At 39.5% G+C, this 19597-nt stretch overlaps 1 protein-coding gene across 2 annotated transcripts in view; it reads right to left on the bottom strand.

Annotated features, from left to right (window-relative positions):
- Positions 1–8078: 8078 nt before the first annotated feature.
- LY75 (lymphocyte antigen 75) overlaps positions 8079–19597 on the bottom strand; it is a 50313-nt gene continuing 38794 nt past the window's right edge. The window contains exons 27-36 of one of the 2 annotated variants that reach the window (XM_067299143.1): positions 19147–19308; positions 18103–18225; positions 17485–17679; positions 16892–17112; positions 15676–15850; positions 14303–14470; positions 12789–12911; positions 12210–12380; positions 10725–10902; positions 8079–9563 (exon numbers count right to left, since the gene is read on the bottom strand). In XM_067299143.1, the coding sequence (XP_067155244.1) occupies positions 9539–9563; positions 10725–10902; positions 12210–12380; positions 12789–12911; positions 14303–14470; positions 15676–15850; positions 16892–17112; positions 17485–17679; positions 18103–18225; positions 19147–19308 (1541 nt within the window). In that variant the 3' untranslated portion in view covers positions 8079–9538. The remainder of the gene's footprint in view (positions 9564–10724; positions 10903–12209; positions 12381–12788; positions 12912–14302; positions 14471–15675; positions 15851–16891; positions 17113–17484; positions 17680–18102; positions 18226–19146; positions 19309–19597) is intronic. The other variant, XM_067299142.1, reaches the window with a different exon arrangement.

Genomic DNA, 19597 nt, shown 5'->3' with positions numbered 1-19597 from the left:
TTGCACAGGCTGTATTCTCTCTCAGACATTATGTACCTGTGTTAAGATGTTTATTCAGAGATCTAACACTCAGAAGTTGTAAGTAATGTAGGCGTCAACAGCATGAAGAGACAACAGCCCTTCCTGTGTGAATCAAATTTTGCCGTTGTGGCAAATTGTGGAAAAGAGTTTGCAGCAACAACAGAGAATGTCTGTTTCCAGGTTCTGCTACTCACTCTCAGTTTGAGAATGTATCAAATTAAGTTACACCTTTGGTCAGTGGGAAAATACCCCTACACAGTCAGGGGATTGGTTCTGAGAGGATTACTGTGGGAAAGCAGAGCAAGGATTTAACCACTTCCAAAGTCTCACTCTGCAGGATCAGCTCCATCCCTACTAGTCAGCACCTCTAAAGTCAAAAATCAGAAAGAACTTTTTCCAGCTAAAGTAAACTGCTAGTTGCACTTATATTAAAATATTATGTCTCAGGGATGGTGCTCCTTACAAGCATGTGTCACTAAAGAGAGAAATCTGGGTAAGGGGCAGCTGAGCAGTCTGCAACAAAGACAGGCTATCCTCTAACAGACAAATTTCCCTGAATCCATATACAGGTAGGGAAACCAAGCAGAGATAGGTAATCTCCATTAACATGCCCTCACCTATACCTTGGTCAGACGTTGAGAGCCTTGGGACCCTGGAGCTGGGTCTGTGCAATTTAATTTCAAACTGCTCTCAGATTTACAGGTTCTTTGTCCTCATCAACTGTATAGTCCTTCCAGTTCTTGATTTGAAGTTGGAACTGCCTCTGCTTATGTCAGCAGTTGCTTTTCTTTTTTCAGCTGTTACATTCCTGTGTCTTTCCAAAGACTCTTCGTCTCTCCTTCCTTTCTGCTTAGGAAGCCTCAAGTCACACACAGACAGCTACCCCTTGTTTGGATGGAGGAGGGGATATTAAAATCTACATTTTTAATGTTCACTTTTCTTCATCCCAACTGCAGGCTGCTTGGCTTACAATTCTCTCCTGGATAGCAGCCTTATGATGAAGTGGCTATCAATCACATCAGGGTCTGGCATGGGGTGTTCCCCCCCCCACCCCCATCATCTGCTGGGCTGCAACTAGTAGTGAAGCTCAAATTTTTTTTTGTGGTGGCAAATGGAGGCCAACCTGTGTCACCATGGATTAAGGCAGGAGATATCTAGCCAGTCTCTCTTCTTGTACACAACTGTTAATTTCAAACTTTATTTGCCTCATCTAATACATCACCATCATGACAATACACGTGCACCAGTCAGTTCCAGCATAAATATGACAGGACGCGCTAATTCATTTTTCACTCTGGTTGCTGTGAATAACCACCCAAAGGCAATATCTGATTAACAGTGTTCTCCCACTTTTTCAGTCCATTCTAACACTGTCTTTATCACATTGTGAGTGTGACATACAGTCATTAAGTCCCTGCTGGCCTCTGCCTTAGTATTGTTCTAATAGTTAATTCAAGTTTGTATGTTCTAACCTTTCTTTTATATGAAGCAGTTTCAGACCAATGGGAATTAAAGTTAGGCTTTGGAATAGGATATAATTTATAATCAGCAACTGAACAGTAAACATAAATGGTTTACACAGAAAATCATAGCCTGTAATAAGTTATATCTACTACTTAAAGTGCAGTTTGACTATAAGCTTCAGTTATTTATTTACACCTTGTTCTATAACACGCATCTTTTCCTTATGCAAGGTATAACCTTTATTACACTGTGGCTTGACCTCAAAATGGCACACTTCTCACTGTCATTCAAACAACTCTCTCTCATTCACACATGAATCAAAGTCCCCATTCTAAAATATAAGCTCCTAAACCTGTGGATTGCAATTTTTTTAAAGTTAATACTTTTGCCCACATTCTGTGGGCCATTAAGTATACCTGGCATTAATGATTATTAATTCCTAATGCTACAACTGGATGTACCCTTTTTGATGTTGGTCCCATGCCACCATGAACATACAGGTGATTGCTGAGCTGAGAACTTGACCTTGAGTAAAATTCATTTATCTCCACCTATCTTGTAAGTGTTGCTCTTTAAGCATGGTTGCATGCTGGACTTAACTCTCAGTGGGAGGATTCAATCTCACAGTTTACCTGCACTCTGCACTGACGTTTGGGTCTGGATGCGACCAAGAGCGAACACTACATTACTTTGTCTGATTCCTAGGACTTGCAAGATGTCTGCTACCACCTGCTGTCCATGCCTTAGACAGCCTTACATTTTTGCAGACCATGGTCTCCAGCTTACTGGTAAGGAGGGACGCCAGCATCCACTGTACTGAGTAACCTGTGCCTAGCTCCAGCTCCTCCTTATGTTGTACCCAGTAAGTCACACTGCACCTCGGGCTTCAGCTATAAACCGACTGTGAAGCCAGGCCAGTCATCACACATAAGTGAGACAGGAAAGGCAGACCTGCCGGCTTGAATGCTGAAACACTGCAGTACATAAAGAAAACGTCACCTTCCTGCCCGGGCTCAACAGGCAAAGCCCCACCACGTCCTCCTAGACCCTATTGGTTTGAGTTCACCTCACCACCATCAGGTGCCGTTTTAGCATACTGGGGCTATGTTGAGAAGACCGCTTAAGGGTCCAGCTGCTCATTTAAAGAAATCAGCTATCACCCCAGACGCGAGGTGGGGGGGGGGGGGGAAGTGCTACTGCCAAATGTCATTTTTCTCATTGTTTCATAGACACTGCTTTCCGGCAGCATGAGGGAGCAGAAAGGCCATGGGGCCTGGGCTAAGCCAGCCTGTTCCCCAGCCGGGCGCTGCGGGTAACGGCAGAGCAGAGCGGCGGGGCTTCGGCGTCCGTTAACGGCTCCTCCTTCCGCGTGTCCCGGCCCCGGCTCGCCCGCGCGCCCTGGCGCGCCCTGACGCGCCCCGAGCGCTCGCCGCCGCCGCTGGCGGACCCGCCTCAGCCAACGGCCGCGCCGCGCGCACCGCGCATGCGCGCGGCGCCCCTCGGCGCGGCCGCCATGTTGGGCGCTGCGGCAGCGGACTCCGCGGCGGATCGAGTGGGAGTCCCACGGCCCCGCGCCTCGGCTGGGCGACCCTGCGGGAGCAGCTCCGGCGGCCTCAGGAGACATGTCTGCAAAGAAGCCCTCGCGCCTTTCCCACTCGCCATTTCGGGACACAAACCGTGTTGTGGGGAAATCGCACTCTCTCCCTGTCGTCTGGGGCCGATGGAGCCATGCTCCTGCCGCCTCCAGCGCCAGAGAAGCGCCAGAAACCTGTTACCTCGTGCAGCCCTTTGGGAGCCCACCGCTGGCACACTGACGTGCTCAGCCTGTGGTGGCCTGACTACTTGGGGGTGATGTTGCAGGCCTTACCCCCCCCCCCCCCCCCAAAATGCAGTGACAGCAATACGAACACAAAACCTGTGGCTTTTCTTTCTTGTAAAAAGAAACGACTGTAACCACCATATTGGTCTTAATTGAAAGACAATTCTCTGTCAGTATAAAGTAGCTTAGTCACTCACCTGGTTATGTGTTGGGTATGGTTTATGTAGCAGTAACAGAGTAGGCTTCCTCTTTCATAGAATCTATATATAAAAATAATTTCAGTCCCTTGCTATGCTGTAAGGCTAAGCAAAGTGGGAGAAGGCTTAGTTCTTGCTCAGCTGTCTCTATTTGTGCCTCATCACTGACACACCATACCCTCCCAAAGGACTGTGGGCAGAAGAATATTTAAAGTAAGAGGCCTGCTCTGTTGAAACTATTTTGCTCCTGGGCCCCTGTAGGAGTGCTGAGATAGACAGATATGTCTTAGTTAGTGATAGTCTTCAAGCAATTAGAGAAGCAGAGGAAGGCCCATGCTTCCTCCCATGCAACACTCAGAAGTGGGGTTTATCCTTCAAGGTAAGACTGATGATGTAAAGGTGCTGAGTTTTTGTAGTAAGAGAAATATTGTTGGTCACAGAAGGGAGTAGTGTCTGAGGGGAGGTGTGGAAGAAGCCTACTGGGGCAGGAAGGGGGAACTAAGGTATTGATTCTTAACAGATGCAAACTGTCATTCTCTTACCTTTGTGAGTGCTCAAGCAGGGGTTGTGAGTCTCAGCTAATTACTATAGGTTTATTGCTTGTAGAGGAAGGGAACTAATACAAGATGACCTCTACTGGGGCTATATGCATGACAAGGAGAGCTGTTTGCAGTAGGCAACTGCTTCTTGGCCCAGGAATCTTCACCGAGATGCTCAGACAGAAGAAGGAATTCAGGGGTTAGAGGCGCCATTCAGACCCTGGTTTTGTTAAGGATGGCCTTTTCTTTCTGCTGAAGTCAGAACGTCTCTCCTAGAAATGAGGAACACCTGGGTCCTTCATGGGTAATGAAGTCTGGTGCATTCCTTGTCCTGCCCCCCTCTGCTTTGGAATTGGAGGTTTTTGGGGGGGAGGTGACTGCACCCTCTGTTACGAGGTTTCTCTGTTGTGGTTGAAGGGGTGGGTGTGGAGGGCGGGCCTGGCAGGAGCTGGGCCCTCTTGTGACACTGGCTGCAGCTGGGGCATCCCTCCTTACTGCCTCTCGGCTGTTGGGAGTTTGAAAGCAGGAGGAGTTAAGCAGGAACACTGTCCCAGGCCACCAGTCCCTCTTGCAGCAACTGTCTTCTCTTGAGCAATATCCTGAAGCCTTGTGACATGGTGTTCCCATGTTGTAGGTCTTTCTAGCTGTCAGCAGTGGTTGTCTCAGTGCTGCTGGCTGTTCTGGCCCTTTACCAGTGGCCTGTGCCGTTGTTAGGGACTGTTTGCAGTGCACTTCTTGGCCTTTCAGGCTCATCAGCTGGGATCAGCTGGCTGTCATTCTTCAGCAAGCAGTGCTTTCCAGCCTTCTTTCCCAGCAGCTTGTGCTGGTGTCATTTTGTAAGGCTTTCTGGTCAGCTCATGTCTCTGTGCTGTTGTGCTCTTCATTGGGTGGCTTATTTCCAAATCTTGCACTAATAGTATTTGTCAAATAGGTCTGAGATTTCTCTATGACTCTTCCTGTCTATATCAGTGCTCATATTTACACATTAACCCACACCACAGATATCCAATACCTTTATAAAAATACGTGTGTGGGGGGGGTTGTTTTGTTTTTTTTAAGTACTTGTATCTGCAGGTTATGAGTTATATGAATATGAAGGTTACCACCAGAATAATATACCCACATTATACCCAAGCATGGTAAAAAGACAAGTGTCAGTTAGTGGAAAGGAAGGGAAGACAGTATTAGGACATAGTGAGCCAGAGGAGAGAGATGCATGAAGTATATGGGTGAAATTGGTATGAGACAGAACAGGAAAAAAGTAGAATGGTGCCCACAGGAGACTAATAAAAGATGGAAACTTTCTTCAGAAACCCAGACTGCTCTGCATAAATGTGCCCTCATATTCACACATATGTATAAGTCACATTCTTGCTTGACACCAGACTCTCTTTAAATAGACATAATATATGTATTAAAGAAATTTCCATGACAGAAAGAGCTAGCAGTTAAGTAACTAATGAGGATGCCATTCAATTATACACGTTTTCATGCATATTTGTGAAAACATCTGAACCATTTTTAAGTATTACCTGGATAAAAATGCAACCCTGCTAGTTTTTACAGAGTACAAGCAGCAATTTTTTTTGTATAAATCTCTGTTCTATGTTATAATCTGTTAAAGGGGAACTGTGACACATGACATTTGAAAAGAGACGTGTAAGGAAAAATAGAAAGCAAGAATAGAACTCTTGAGTATCCTAAGATAGAGTGTGGAGGAAATTATCTTTGCTCTCACAAAAAATGTGCACAAAAGCAATGACCATAATGACAAAAGCACATTTTGCAGTAATTATTTTGTGTTACTGGAATTCCACTTTTCTTAAAAGGTGCCTTGGAGTAAATTATTCTAGTTATGCTAAAAAGGAGCAAAGCTAACAAACAATTGGTGTTTTGTTTATAGTTACTTTATATTTCCTTTTGCATTGCAAATACAAATCCAGAAGGACTTAGTCTGCTTCATTACCATGTAATAAGAATGAAACCTCATCTGGAAAGCCCCCCACCCCTATCCTGAATCTGTTAAAAATGTTAGTTACTGGTGTATAGACACTTCCAATGTGGAAATGTTGTAGAGGAATAAAAACAAGTTAATGGCATTTTATCAACTGTGCAGCATTTGCAAGTTAATTTCCTATCAATAAAAAAATACTAATGCTTTGTCAACTCTCATTTAAAAATTCTTTAAAACTAAGTGGGTGAAGTCCTTTACAGTCATGACTGAATTTTTTGCTCCAGTACTTAATCTCTCGTTCTTCCTATGCTTAGTTCTTTATTATGGCTCATAGTTCTCTCCTTAAAACTGTGCTGTTTAACATGTCTGGCCAGTAAGTGTTTCATGTACTTCTTGACAACAGAATGAATTTCACTGACTTCATAAACCTCAGTGTTACATATCTCACTGTGCTCTATAGACACAGCAACAACAGACATGTAAAGGATCCAAGTTGTAATACTGACTTTCAGCAATGAAAATTCTAATGTTTGGTCTTTGTTTATTATTTACAACAACAAAAAAATCACTGTCAGGCAATGCAATTTATTTCCTTCTTTCAAAAATGTTTACATGTATAACATATGTCCAGGGCAATAAGCAGATGGTATGTTTGGTTAAAAAAGAAAACTAGTAAGAAATACAACAAATACATCAGGCCTAAATAGTGCTTACGCATAAGCACTTGTGATTGTTTTCTATTTCTAAAAAGAGGAAATAAAATAATGGGTAAGCTAAAAATAGTGGATGGTCCAGTGTCTGCTGTGGATCAGATCCCCATTCTGTGTCACGGAAAGGTTAATGAGGGAATCTTCAGAGACTCTGGGTAAAATTCAGGAAGAGGAACAAACAATGTATTACTCCAGTCCTCTTCATCCACTTGCCATGGGCCTTTCCACAGGAAAGAGCTCTGCCATAATGGCAGATAAGCCAATGATACTGCGATTCATACATTGAGTCGTAACAGTGCAAAACCTACTTGTGTTTAGCTGGAGTTGTACAAATTTTGGTTAGTGCTACCACCATCCAGTGGACAGCTTGTGCTCCAAAACTAGGGAGGCTTAGGATCTTTTCCCAACCCCATTTTTCTGAGACCAGGGGAAAATACTGTGCTTCTGTTTCCTCTGTTCATCCTTTGTCTTCAGTTTTTAGACCAGTCTTTTTTGAGGCAGATGACCTTGTTCATAGCCTTGCATTTTTTGTATCTGACCCTGTGCAAAACAAGGGCAGCCCTGGCCTAGACAGTCATGCTCCAGCCAGGATCACAGCTCAGCTCTTCCTATGAACTAATGGGATAGTTGTCTTGAATCTGATTTCCCCAGACCTGTTTCCTGCACTACATTAAAGAGACTTATAGGTGTATTAAAGTCAATTTCACTCACAAATGGAAAATAATGTGCAGCTCTTCTGAAGCAGGGCTACAATCCCTTTCTGGTATACACTTTTTTCCAGTTCTGTAATCTTCTGAGTGCAGAATTCAGCCCAAGAATTAAGTTCTTCCAGAAATAAGGTAACTTGCTAACACAGTATGAAAAGGGAAGATCATATTTAAAGAAGATGCATCTCATACTTTAATTACAAGTATCATAAGATTGAAAATAACTAACTCTGATTTCCTACAATTTACAAGCAATGGCACTGGGGAACCTTACAATTTCAGCTCCAAAGCAGTCTGTATATGCAAAAAAGGACAGGAAGACACTAATGAACTACACCTTGATGTGTTTAAAAAAAAAAAGGGGGGGGGAAGCACAGGGGCATGTTCCCTTGCTGTGTAAACTCCAGCAGAAACCTGGTAAAAGTTAGGCATAACACTATGTCCCATGATAAAGTGTGTTTTCAACTGGAAAAAAAAATCAGTACCTTTTTTTTTTTTTTTTTTGAAAATACATCAAAAAGACTTTGATCTCTAAACTTTTCTTATTGTGGTAGCATCTACCTAATTGTGAACACAGCCCCTTTGTTATGTGCTATTGCCCAGTGATAATGAGCTGTACCTCAGTTCTGATAACTGCTTCCACAGAAATAAAACCAATGTAAGCAGCTTAGTGTTTTACTTGACTTTATTCTTTCAATGGCAATGCATCTAAATAATTTCACCATATATTCAAATAAAGCGGGTCATTCACGTGTACTAAGGCAGTTGTGCTTATCCAAGTAAGAATCACCAGTGATTAGACAACCTGGGTATGATGAAATAAACATGAGAAATGGGCCTTACAAAATTATTTACATCATTCATAATAATAAAATATTTTATAAAAAGCATATATTCACAGGATATTTATTGGATAATTAGGACTTGACTATTAATTTCCATTTTCAATTTTGGATTCACACTCAAAAATGTGCAAATATAAACATCTATAAAACTAGTAAATCTCAAAACATATAAACTTACTTGTAGATTTTCCCCAATTACTGTTGTTAGAAAAGGGCGATAAACAATACACATCTTTTCTTAGTCTCTTAAGTTAGAAGTCATTAGGCAAAGCACGTATGCATATAAGCTAAAACAGAAGATGACAGGAACCAGGCTTTACATTTCAAACATTTCTCATACAGGGATAAGTTTAAAAGGGGGTTGGGGCTTATTTTAATAATAATTAATTTTTATACAAGTTACCCCAAGAAAGAAAGAAAATGTTCTTAGTTGTGCCCAAGTACCAAATAAACAAGTGCTTATTTCTTTGATCAGCAAACTAGCACACAATATTTTCTTTACTGTGCCTGTCCAGTCTGCTATTCTAACAGGCTCTAAAGTGGTATCTACAAGAAGTTCTCTAGTTCTCAATATAATTGATAAACATTTGCTTATCAAAATAGTGCAAACAGGAACAAAGAAAAGTGCTGTCAACATAAGTAAACTGCAGGGGGGAAAAAAGGCAGTTGAACATTATGACCTTGCAATGTCACTGCAGAGAAATCAGTAGTACTCTTTTCAGTATGGTAAACCAAATGTATTCCTGTTACCATATCACACCACTGTTAAATGGGGAAGGGATTTGGTCTTCTACATATACTCCTTCATAAAAGTAAACATACCTGTTCTTTATATTGTGCATTAAAAAGTCTAGTGACTTTTTCAAAACATTAATTGATCAAACCATTAGAGTAATTAATATACAATTCTGACTTCCCTTTCTCCCTTTATAGCTTCTTTGGAGTGCATAAACAAGGCCACAGTAACACATTAGGTAAAAAATCAAGTTTAAGTTTTATGTAAAATACTCAAGTGTTTGTAATATCTACATACACAAGTTACCATACATTCTTTCTCACTCCTTCCTTAGACATATCTTTATCTTATTTCTGAAACAGATGACGAGTATTTTACCTATAAAATTATGCATTTAATCCTAGTATATTACTGTAAGTAAAATGTCAGGAGGATCTCATTACAGAACAAGGAACACTGTCACTGTAATGCTCCTGTCCCTGGTCACAGAGTGCAACAGAGGATGAAATGGAGCAGTTCTTTTCTGTGTTTTAATGTAGACAAAAATCATTCGGGTCTAATTTCGGAGAAGCTATGGAAAAAAAATACAGAATTTGGTAGGTCATTCTCTAAACATTACCCTAAATGTAGTTTTATATCTTTGTCTTAATTAATACTTTGGGTCCAGATACTGATTTTTTTTATTATTATTTTTACTGTAAAATTTCCTGCTATTTCCTAAGCTTGTAAAACTTTGTGAGAGAAGCTGTGAGAAGAAACCAAACAATCTACTTAAAAATATAGTTATCTTGCAGAATAAAACACAACATTTGTGCTTTAGATTTTTACAAGGCTAGGGGTTCTGCTTGTGTTCATAGTTAGCCCTTAATGCTAGCTATGCTAGCCCCACTCACAACTTTCAGGCATAAGATTAGTGATGCGCCAGCTTGCAACAGCCTCCGCTGTAAGTGTTCTACGTTTATTTCATTTACTCCTAGGTGGAGTGGCTTTGGTGAAGGGTTTTCCCTGTAACTCTGTACTAAAAATGGGCATTTTACACTTTAAGATTCTGATCTTTCCAGTATAACTAATGATTTTTCCATGAACTTTGAGGAAAAAGCCAAGATGCATTTTTCCTACGCTATTACTCATAACAAGAAACTTTAAGATTCTAGTTCAATGAGAATGAATGTTTAATTGTCTGATAAAGCCTTTCTCCCATGCTATATCAAAACTGGCAACTGCTTGTTACAAAAGTTGCTACACCAAGATGATGTCTCCTATTTATGATCTCTGTGTTGGCTTCTACAGAGTAGCCCAATGCTAGCAGCAGAATCCTAACAGTGTACCAAAATGGTACATCACTTTGTACCATTATGAACCAATAACTGTGCCAAGTTACAGAATTCATGTAGCAATTTCAAATACATTTCTTAGGGTAATGTTGCACGAAGTACTATTGGCATTCATTATTCCATTAAAAATACTTTCCCGTAAAAAGAGAAAATAATATCCCATATTAACAGTATTACAGAACTCCAGAAATCTTTTACCTTAAACAGATAAGGCCAAATGTAAGTCTTTACCATGGACTTGAATAAAAATTGCACGCTTGTATAAAAGAGCGGAATTTAGCCCCCATTAATAACCTTCTTATTCTTTTTTCAAAAAGAAATATCAAGTATCTCATTCTTTATGGCTTCACACAGTGAAGTTCATGCTAAATCACCTAGAACGAACAGTTTCTCAATACCTATCTTTTGTGAACACATCATCAGTTTCATCATCATTCATCCCTCTTTGATAGCGTACTGAAGAGAAGCCACTCCAGTGAAGACGTTTCTTTTTATACAGATACCAGACTAATCCGCAAATGAAGACTGAAATAATTATCAGAGCAAATGCTACAGCCACCCCAGTATGATTAGAGCCTGCAATAAAACAAAAATAGTTATCCTATAACAGTTCTGGATAATTGTGAAACAAATATTCTTACCAAAACTCTACAGGATGTTACAGAGTTAATACTTATGTAGCTATAAATTAATAATGCATGTATTTATTTTAGGGTTATTTAATTGAAGTTAAGGAAAACTGCATCATATTAATAGTCTTCAGCTCATCAACTGGAAAGTTAAATTCCCATATGGATTAGTAGCTAATAGCTTATTTTTAACCATTCTGTTGGTAACTTCCTAATTATATTTAGGTTGGAAGGGACCTCTAGAGGTCATCTGCTCCTCCTGCTCAAAACATGGCTAACTTCAAAGTCAGATCAGTCAGAGTAAGTCTACTAGTAAATGCTTTATTCATTTCAAGCAAGGAATATGGTATTGTACTTGGTATAAGTGAAATGATTAAATCTTTTTTCAAAAAAGTCAGAAATTAACTTTAAAATGTAGATACTCTGCTTTGAAGCTAAGCAAATATTAAAATTATTGCTGCAAAAAAGTCTGTTTCAGTGTTTCAGAGACAGGTGTTTCATTTTGATGAAGTTTGTGTACTTCAGAGGTCTAATATGCTCCTGGAGTCTGCTTGAGTGGAAGGGAATTATGCCCCCCCTGGAGTGAAAAGATCTTTCTGAAGTCTTCCTTAATAGCATGAACAGAAATGTATTTCCACATTTCTATTTCTGTGAAGATGTATGCTAAATCAGAAAGATTCCACTGCTTCTCAGGCACTTGTTTAAGGCTCAGGTAACTGGTTCCTCTCCTGGCCAGAAGAGAGTATGAAGAAATATCATGAGGCCTGAGTCCTGTTTGGAGCTGTGGGGCTGTTTTTAGAAGCCTCCTCAGGACTGAAAATGCAATCTGCAGTGCTGCTTACTCAGCATCTCACATAAACAGAAGTCTTTGTTTCCACCTGCACAGATGCAGAGGAAAACTGGACTCATCTGTGAAAGACTCATGTGGCAAAAGGAAGAAGAGCTATAGCAACTACTCTATGCTCTCTTAAGTGGAAATTTCAATTCTCTCCCTTATCTTTGAAGCAGATAGTGATAAGCAGGAGAGGCAAATTCCTAGTGATAAGAAACAGACAAATTCTCTACACTGTCCTAGTTGAATGGGGGAGCAGTGACAGAAGGCTCTCACTTAAGGCAGATGTACTCGATAGGTTCTTTGATGAACTGTACTTCCATTATTTGGACATGGACTTTCCCCACAGAGGCGGAAAAAAGAAATCCTGCAATATAGTCACTACAAAAGTTAAGCCTTCACTGAAATCAATGCTGACGTACCTATAGGAGCTTTACAAACCACTCTGCTTTGACTACGACTGCAGTCAACTTTAGACCACGTGCCAGTTGTGGACAGGATAACACTGCATTTCTTGCTGTCCTCTGCAGTTTTGTTTTCCCAGTTGACATAATTAACTGATGAGCCATCGAGCCAGTTCAAGGACTGATCTGCTGAGAAAAATCTGCTTTAGTTAAACCATCATAACATGCTGTATTCCTACACAGAATGTAATTCACAAACTATTGATTTCTTTACATTGCTAAAAGAAACAGGGCCAAGAATATCTGTCCCATATATTAAAAGCAATAAATATGCATACATCCCTTTTAGCCACACTTCTTCTCCAGACCCTTAGCAAACAGACAGAAATGACAGCATTTGCAGTGTAACTATTTGGCATCAGTGACAGTGCCAGGGAAAATCAGTTTCAGTGATCCCTGCTTATCTCAAGTGTGGCTACCAGGAAAGACTTAACCTAGTCCAAAGGGCTAGGCTATTAATGTTACAAATCCATATTCTTATTTGAGGTTTTATGCCTTTTCATTTACCATGAAAAACATTCATGCTTTACTTCTTACCCCTAGAGCTCTGAGCCAGGCCAAGCCATACTTTCCTGGTGATGAGATCGTTTTCCCTTATGTGTTTGCTGACAAATGCATTCTCCTCAGCATTTGCTATAGTCAGAAGGGTTGCTGAAGGATCTAAGGGGAAGAGAAAAAGGGTTAAAATTTTAACTTTAGAGATTTTTCACTGTGCTTGTACGTTAACTGTGTTTTCTTAAAATTCTGTAAGAGCAATGTAATACACAGGAACGAGGAAAATATCTGCTGCTCTGGGCTTCTAATATTAGCTTGAAGTAACCTGCCAAAGGAAGACAGAAACCCCCACCCCACCTTCCCAAGAATACAGTGTAATGTTATACTTGACAGTGTCAGATAATTATTAACTTTTTGCTTGGTTACTCAAGCAGGCGATACAAAATGATATGAGAATAAACCTACCACAGCTGTAGAGTATTTATAGTGAAGTATCTTCTGATATCTTCCCTAACACAGAATTATTAGTCTTGACGAAGTGTTAAGCCCTTTCTAAAAATGCTGTTTAATCCCAAATACAAAAAAAAAAAAAAAAAAGTTCAGCATTTGCAAGAACCACTCAGCATCTTGCTGAATCAAAATTATTTTCTTTATCGAACCCTCGCCCTGTCTCAGGTTTTTAAATACAGTGTTGTAGCAATTAAGGAGTAAGAGGGGTCTTCTAGAGGATATACTGGAAACAGATTTGGAGAGTACCCACTCTTCAAGTATATGCAAATATAAACCAGAAGCTTAATTTAGAAAAAGATTATTTTCTCTTTCAGCTACCAGGCCAGGTAGGGCTGTGAACAGAGGCTGCACCCAGAATTGAGGCTATTTGCTCCTTTCCTGTAATTCATCCTACATAGTGAGTTCAACTTTATATCATAAGGTATTTCAATGAACAAAAAATATGACATTCACTAGCTTCTAAGCTAAGAAAGTGACAAAAGATGTAGTACGTGATGCTGCTTAATGTTATCTTTCACAATACAGTCCCACCCAGCTTATCAAAGACAACAGAAAACCCTCCAATTTGGCAGAAAATTAAGTTTTTTAGTTTATGGATATTATTAAAGTGCATGATATCATTCAGGTTGTTTGCTTTAAACTATTTGATGGGGATGTCTCTGCAAGCAGCTAATGCAAGGGTATCATAACAATACACAGCTAACAGCACTAACTTTAGTGAAGTTAATTGTATACAAATAAAATAGTTGTCTCCAAACTGTAAACCCTAAACTTCTAAATCCTCTGTCAATGGCTATCTGCATTTTATTTGCAGATGTGTGCACCAACTGAACTGTCAACACATTGCAGAGTTTTATCAAAACCCTTAGTCAGATGTTCAAAGAAAGATAAGAAAAAGCTTGCCATTAGAAGTTTTCCTAAGTTAAAGAAGCATAAAAGCTGAACTATAACCAGTGTAGAATTGTGCATATGTGCGCACGCATGTTTTAATTCTTTTGGAAGAATGGACTAATTACAACTTGTAATGTGATAAAGTCTAAACGTACTCAGTTTGTGGCAGACTCTTTTAGCATCTTCCACATTATATACTGAAAAATTGTAGAAGGCCATGTCAAATGCATAGCAGTGATCCTTATACTGTATCCACTGCAGTGTTCCACTGATGTGTGGGCATCTTGAGGCTCTGCTCACTTGCTGTGGCTGTAATCGTCTCTCTGCAAAGATAGAGATCTTTGATGTTATTTCTGTGGCAGGAGTTTGTGCACAGTCTCTTTGTTGTTTTAACAGGAAAATAAATACTAACAAGGACTGCTTGTCCTACCAACAACTATTGATACATGACACAATTAGTATACATTACTTCTTCATGTGTAGTAGATAAACTTAATAAGATTTGAGACTTTTTTTTTCTTGCCTTTCAAGGGGTTTTGAAGTTTGGTTTGATGTGGACTTTGAATTCAGAAAAGATACTTAAGAGTTTATATTCATGTCACAGGTGACCAAAAGGTGACCAGGTTATTATCAGACTTTCACCAATGGAATGGCTAGAATGAAACATAGTGTGAATTTGGGTAAGTTCATCTGCTCACAGAATACAATAATTATTATAAATATACTAGTTTTCTTATTCCTTTTTCTCCAAGCCTCCTGAAGTTCTTTATACAGGTGGGGTAATCACTTTCAATTTTACAGACTCCTATTTTGCTTTGAAACACTAACAGAAGGCAGAAGTAGGAAGCAAAATGGTGGCATTACTGAGGAAAAAAAAGCAGGTCTTCTCATCGTTGACTACTGAACAGAGAACTTCCAGTGTCCTTCAAGAGCCTCTTGACAAGGTACAGCCAATTTTGTTCAGGCTGAATCTACAATATTCTCCATAGATAACCTGAACAGTTACTCCAGTCTGGAATGAAGTGGTTGCCCAAAGAGGTTGTGGAGTCTCCATCCTTGGAGATATTCAAAAGTCATTTGAGCACAGCCCTGGGCAACCTGATCTGGGTGACCCTGCTTGAGCAGGGGGGTTGGACTTGATGATCTCCAGAGGTCCCTTCCAACCTCAACCATTCTGCAGTTCTACATTGTCAAATAAAATAAACTCCTATTGCATAAGTTTTTCAGTCATACCAACAAGTACAAAAATATCCGGAATATAATGGAACCTTCTCCAATTAGGCTATGTAGCAAGCAGTGCATTTTTAATGTGGATCTGAATATCTGACAAACTTTCTTGTTCACCACCAATTTATAGTGCCTCAAATATTCATGGTGTACTGAAGAGCATTTTATAGTTCCTGATAAACAACTGGTCTTAAAGAGGGAATCAAGTTTAGTCTTTCAGCCTTCATTTCCAGTTCTAAATACAACATGTGAAGATAGAATCCAAAAAATTACAGAAAATATTTAAAAAAATAACACTTACTGTTTGGAGGACTATAGCAAATAGCACCTTCAGCAACACTTGTACATTTTGTACGGTTCCAAGATCCTCTAGTATCCAACAGAACACAGTTCTCAGTAGTGTTTGAATTTTCTAATTCCCAAGGATAGTAGTCAAACTCACTTCCATCTGACCATTCAAAATTAGCTTTACTTCCCTAATTAAAGAAAGAAACCCCACAATTTTTACACCATAGCATATAGTTCTTAATCTTTTGACAGTCCTTAGTAAGTTAGATAGCAATGTATATCTCTGATAGAGTGATGCATTAAAATGCAGGTGCCATGTGTTACCTAAATCCATACTGAATCAATGTACAGCATGGTTAGCATTTTCCAAGCAATACTTAACATAGGAGCCCTGCTTATCTGGGGGAACTGAGAAGCTGTGGCATCTTTGTAAGTTTAGAGCTGTAATATGCTCTACTTTATTCTACGGAGAACATTTTACTTTATTTCATCCTGCTGTTTCATTACAGCAGTCTTTCTTCCTTGTTATGAATACTATTAGCTATGTTGCAAACTGCTAACCTGCAGAGATGGCCGCAGTGAGTGAAGTTAGCCAGTTCAGGAAGGGCTTGCAGTGTCAGTTCTTGCTTTAGAGGCACTGCTGGAAACCCATGACAATGATGAGTTGATTGTGTGAAGTGGAGGGACCCATTCCAACCAAAGAATGGACAGAGGTGGCAAAGGTACATGTGGAAATCACAGCCCCTCTCTCCCTGCAGAAGAGTATCCTGCCAACTAACTACCATGACCCAGTGTGGAGGCAAAGCTGAGGAGCAGTGTGGGGAGCAGAGCCACAAGCTTTGGCTCCAAGCTTAAGCAGGTAAAGGAAGATGAGGAGGAAGGTATGTAGCTGCCTCCTATGAGGCACTGTGCTTCCTGGGAGAAGGGACAGCAGCAGCAGGAGGCATAACTTGCTAGTTCCTGAACTGCCTTGGAGGACCAGTCCTATGTTATTTTAAGATTTCAAATATTTGGAAAAATATTGAAGTGTACTTATATGAAAATTTATTATACTTTAAACTTTCTAACATATGTTATGGGGGGGGGGGAGTGAGCAATGCACTACACAGAAATAGAGCCTCCAAGAACCTGGAAAAAAATCCAGAAAATATTTAATATCCTGTGCAGAGAATTACTTACAATAATTACTGTAATTATAAGTTACTGAGGCTATCAACAGTAATACTTACATCATGGACTGACAGTCCAAGCCACAGAGGGTAGCCATCCTGCTTGACAATGGCTTCGAGAAATAACTGTTGTGATTCACTGTGTACACTTGCTAAATCACTCCCCTTTTGTTTGCATTCTCTCAAAGCCTCATACCACGTTAACTTTTTCTGAAGGATCCTGTAAGTGCTATTTCCATGTGGAATAGACTCAGGCAATGGGGGTTTGTGTTGCTGAGGTCCTGTTTCAAAGGATAAGATAACAATAAATTGTGTGCACTTCATTCACATTATTAAGAACATAAGGAAAGCATTAAAATCCATCTATAACACTAATTCAAGCATTAGTGTTCAGGACAAACTACTTCTGTCATGTAAGCTATCTTTTGCTATTTTGAACAGTGTGAGCAGTTGATGGAGTAGTACAGCAAACACATCCATCCTGACCAGAATATCAGACCCTCCACCCACTGGAGTCCATGACAGCTGTGCCATAGGTTTCAATGGGAGCAAAAGCAAAGCCTTATGTAGGAGGACCAGGACCAGGACCAGGACTTACACTATGCTCCTCATCCCCCACACCAATACTAGGCATTTAGATATTCTATACTTACCCCTCTCAATTTTACAAGCGAGAATACTGTACACATTATAGTGATGAGCATGCCAGCTTTGAGAATAATTATAAATATCCCAGAAACCATCAAGATTTACACCAGCAAAAAAACTGTTCTTCTTTACGTTAGGTCTTCCCAGTCGCCAGTTATTGTAAGTCAGATGAGTTTCATCATACCACTTCAGAACATCATCTGTGGAAAATATTCCGTATTGGGCAAAACATTGACATTGTGTAAAAAAAGTCATTTAACTTTTAATATATTCATGACATTAACAGACTTTGGAAAAAATTCAGTGGTGCTCTGAATTACTGCTGTAATTCTGTTCCATATACAATGCTAAGTGTGTCAGCATTACTCATCCCGTCTCTTTTAAATCCTGCTTTCTAGGGAAATCAAATCTAGACTAAACAACATACTGAATCTAAATATCAAACAGAAAGCATATTCAGTTGTTTTCCTCTAGAAGATAAATACAAATATAAAGCATTATTACATGTTTGTATTCAGTTTGACTCTGGTTGTATACTGAAGCATGCAAGAAACGTGGACTTAATGCTGCAAACTTTGTATCCAGTCCAGTTCGGGGGGGGGAAGAAAAATCTTGCAACTTACCACTGTTATCATAAATCACACCCAGCCAGACCCACATGGCCAGACCACTGAATGAGCGAAGCTGCTCAATAACAAAGTTATTTTCTTCTTCATCTCGAACACTCAGAACAAACGCTTCTGGGTCTGTTGAAATAAATTTTAAAAATAAAAATTACTTTCTTTCAAATTCACCTTATGCTTACAAGACAAACTGAAAGTTTTGTTTACTACTATTGTTAATAGTTACTACAAATACACCAAGAACGTATAAAGGATAGACAAAATAACTACGTTAGTTAACAGTGGGAAGAGAGTCTTCAAAGGTAGCATCAGCAGCGCTTCCCCAGGTTCCGTGGACAAGTGAGAGACTGCAGTTCCAGAGCCTTTTATGGGTTCTACAGTCATTTAAAATTGTATGTAGTAAAAAGTCTCTGTGTGGAACACAATATCAGCAATCTTTTCAATTTTATTAATACTGTTTATCTGTTAGGTAGCTTAAGACTGAATTTGAAATCAATTCATGAAAAATAAAATTAGCTAGATGCATGCCTTTGAGCTGCCATGACCAATGCTTTAATACAAGAGGGAAGTTGTTCTTAAGGATACGCTTTGTTCGGGACGGACAGGAAAAGCCCACGTGCTTTTCTGAATCAGACTATTATCAGGCCACTTACTGTGTGAACAAACTAAGGGAGGAAAAAACACAAAGTAGATATGACTATAAAGCCAGACTATTGCCAAGGGCATAACAGTTACCCAAACTATTTTAAATTCGTAGGTGTTAAATAAACAAAAAAAATTTTTACATTTTCAGAGATCTCAGAAATCAATAATTCCTAGTTATATCTCTCTCAAGATCTCCCACAGATGCTCTGGCAATTTTTACCAGAGTAGTGTGAGGGTAAAATAGCATCAGGCAGTGCATCACTAGCATTCATTTCCAAATGCTACAAGCTCCTTACACCCTCACTTAGTTGTTGTTGTAATACAGTAATTCAGATCTAAAACTAACCTCCCTCAAGCTGATGCATCTATAAATAGCCTGTAATATAAAGAAGTACTTACTCATTTTCTTGCATAAATGGTGAGCTTCTTGAGACTTCAGTTCTCGCCATCTATTCTTTGTTATTGTAAAAGTGTAACAGTTGTTTCTAAATGATATCCAGGGTGTATTTTTAATCTTATGTGGGCATTTAACTTGTGTAACTGGTTCTTTTTTGGTCTTCTCTAAGGAAGGGAAAGAAGACATTCAGGACATGACTATAAAACAGTTAAGGTTACACTCCACAACACATTTTCACATAGCATTAAAAAACTTGTAAGACACAAATTAAGTGTCATCCTCTAAATGTGTAATATATATCACTGCTTTCAGTTTTTGCATGACAGAGGTATTTCTAAACAAACAAAAGTAACAGTAAGCATTGTGGAAGGAGTATACAGATGTTTACAACTTTTTACAACTGTTACGTAGGTTTAAGAATACAATCCCTAAGATAAAAATGCTAAAAACTAT

Source organism: Apteryx mantelli, chromosome 6 (assembly GCF_036417845.1).
Source record: "Apteryx mantelli isolate bAptMan1 chromosome 6, bAptMan1.hap1, whole genome shotgun sequence".
NCBI classification, from domain to species: Eukaryota; Metazoa; Chordata; class Aves; order Apterygiformes; family Apterygidae; genus Apteryx; species Apteryx mantelli.
Note: the sequence above shows the minus strand (reverse complement) of the source record. Positions and strands in the feature narration are given on the sequence as shown.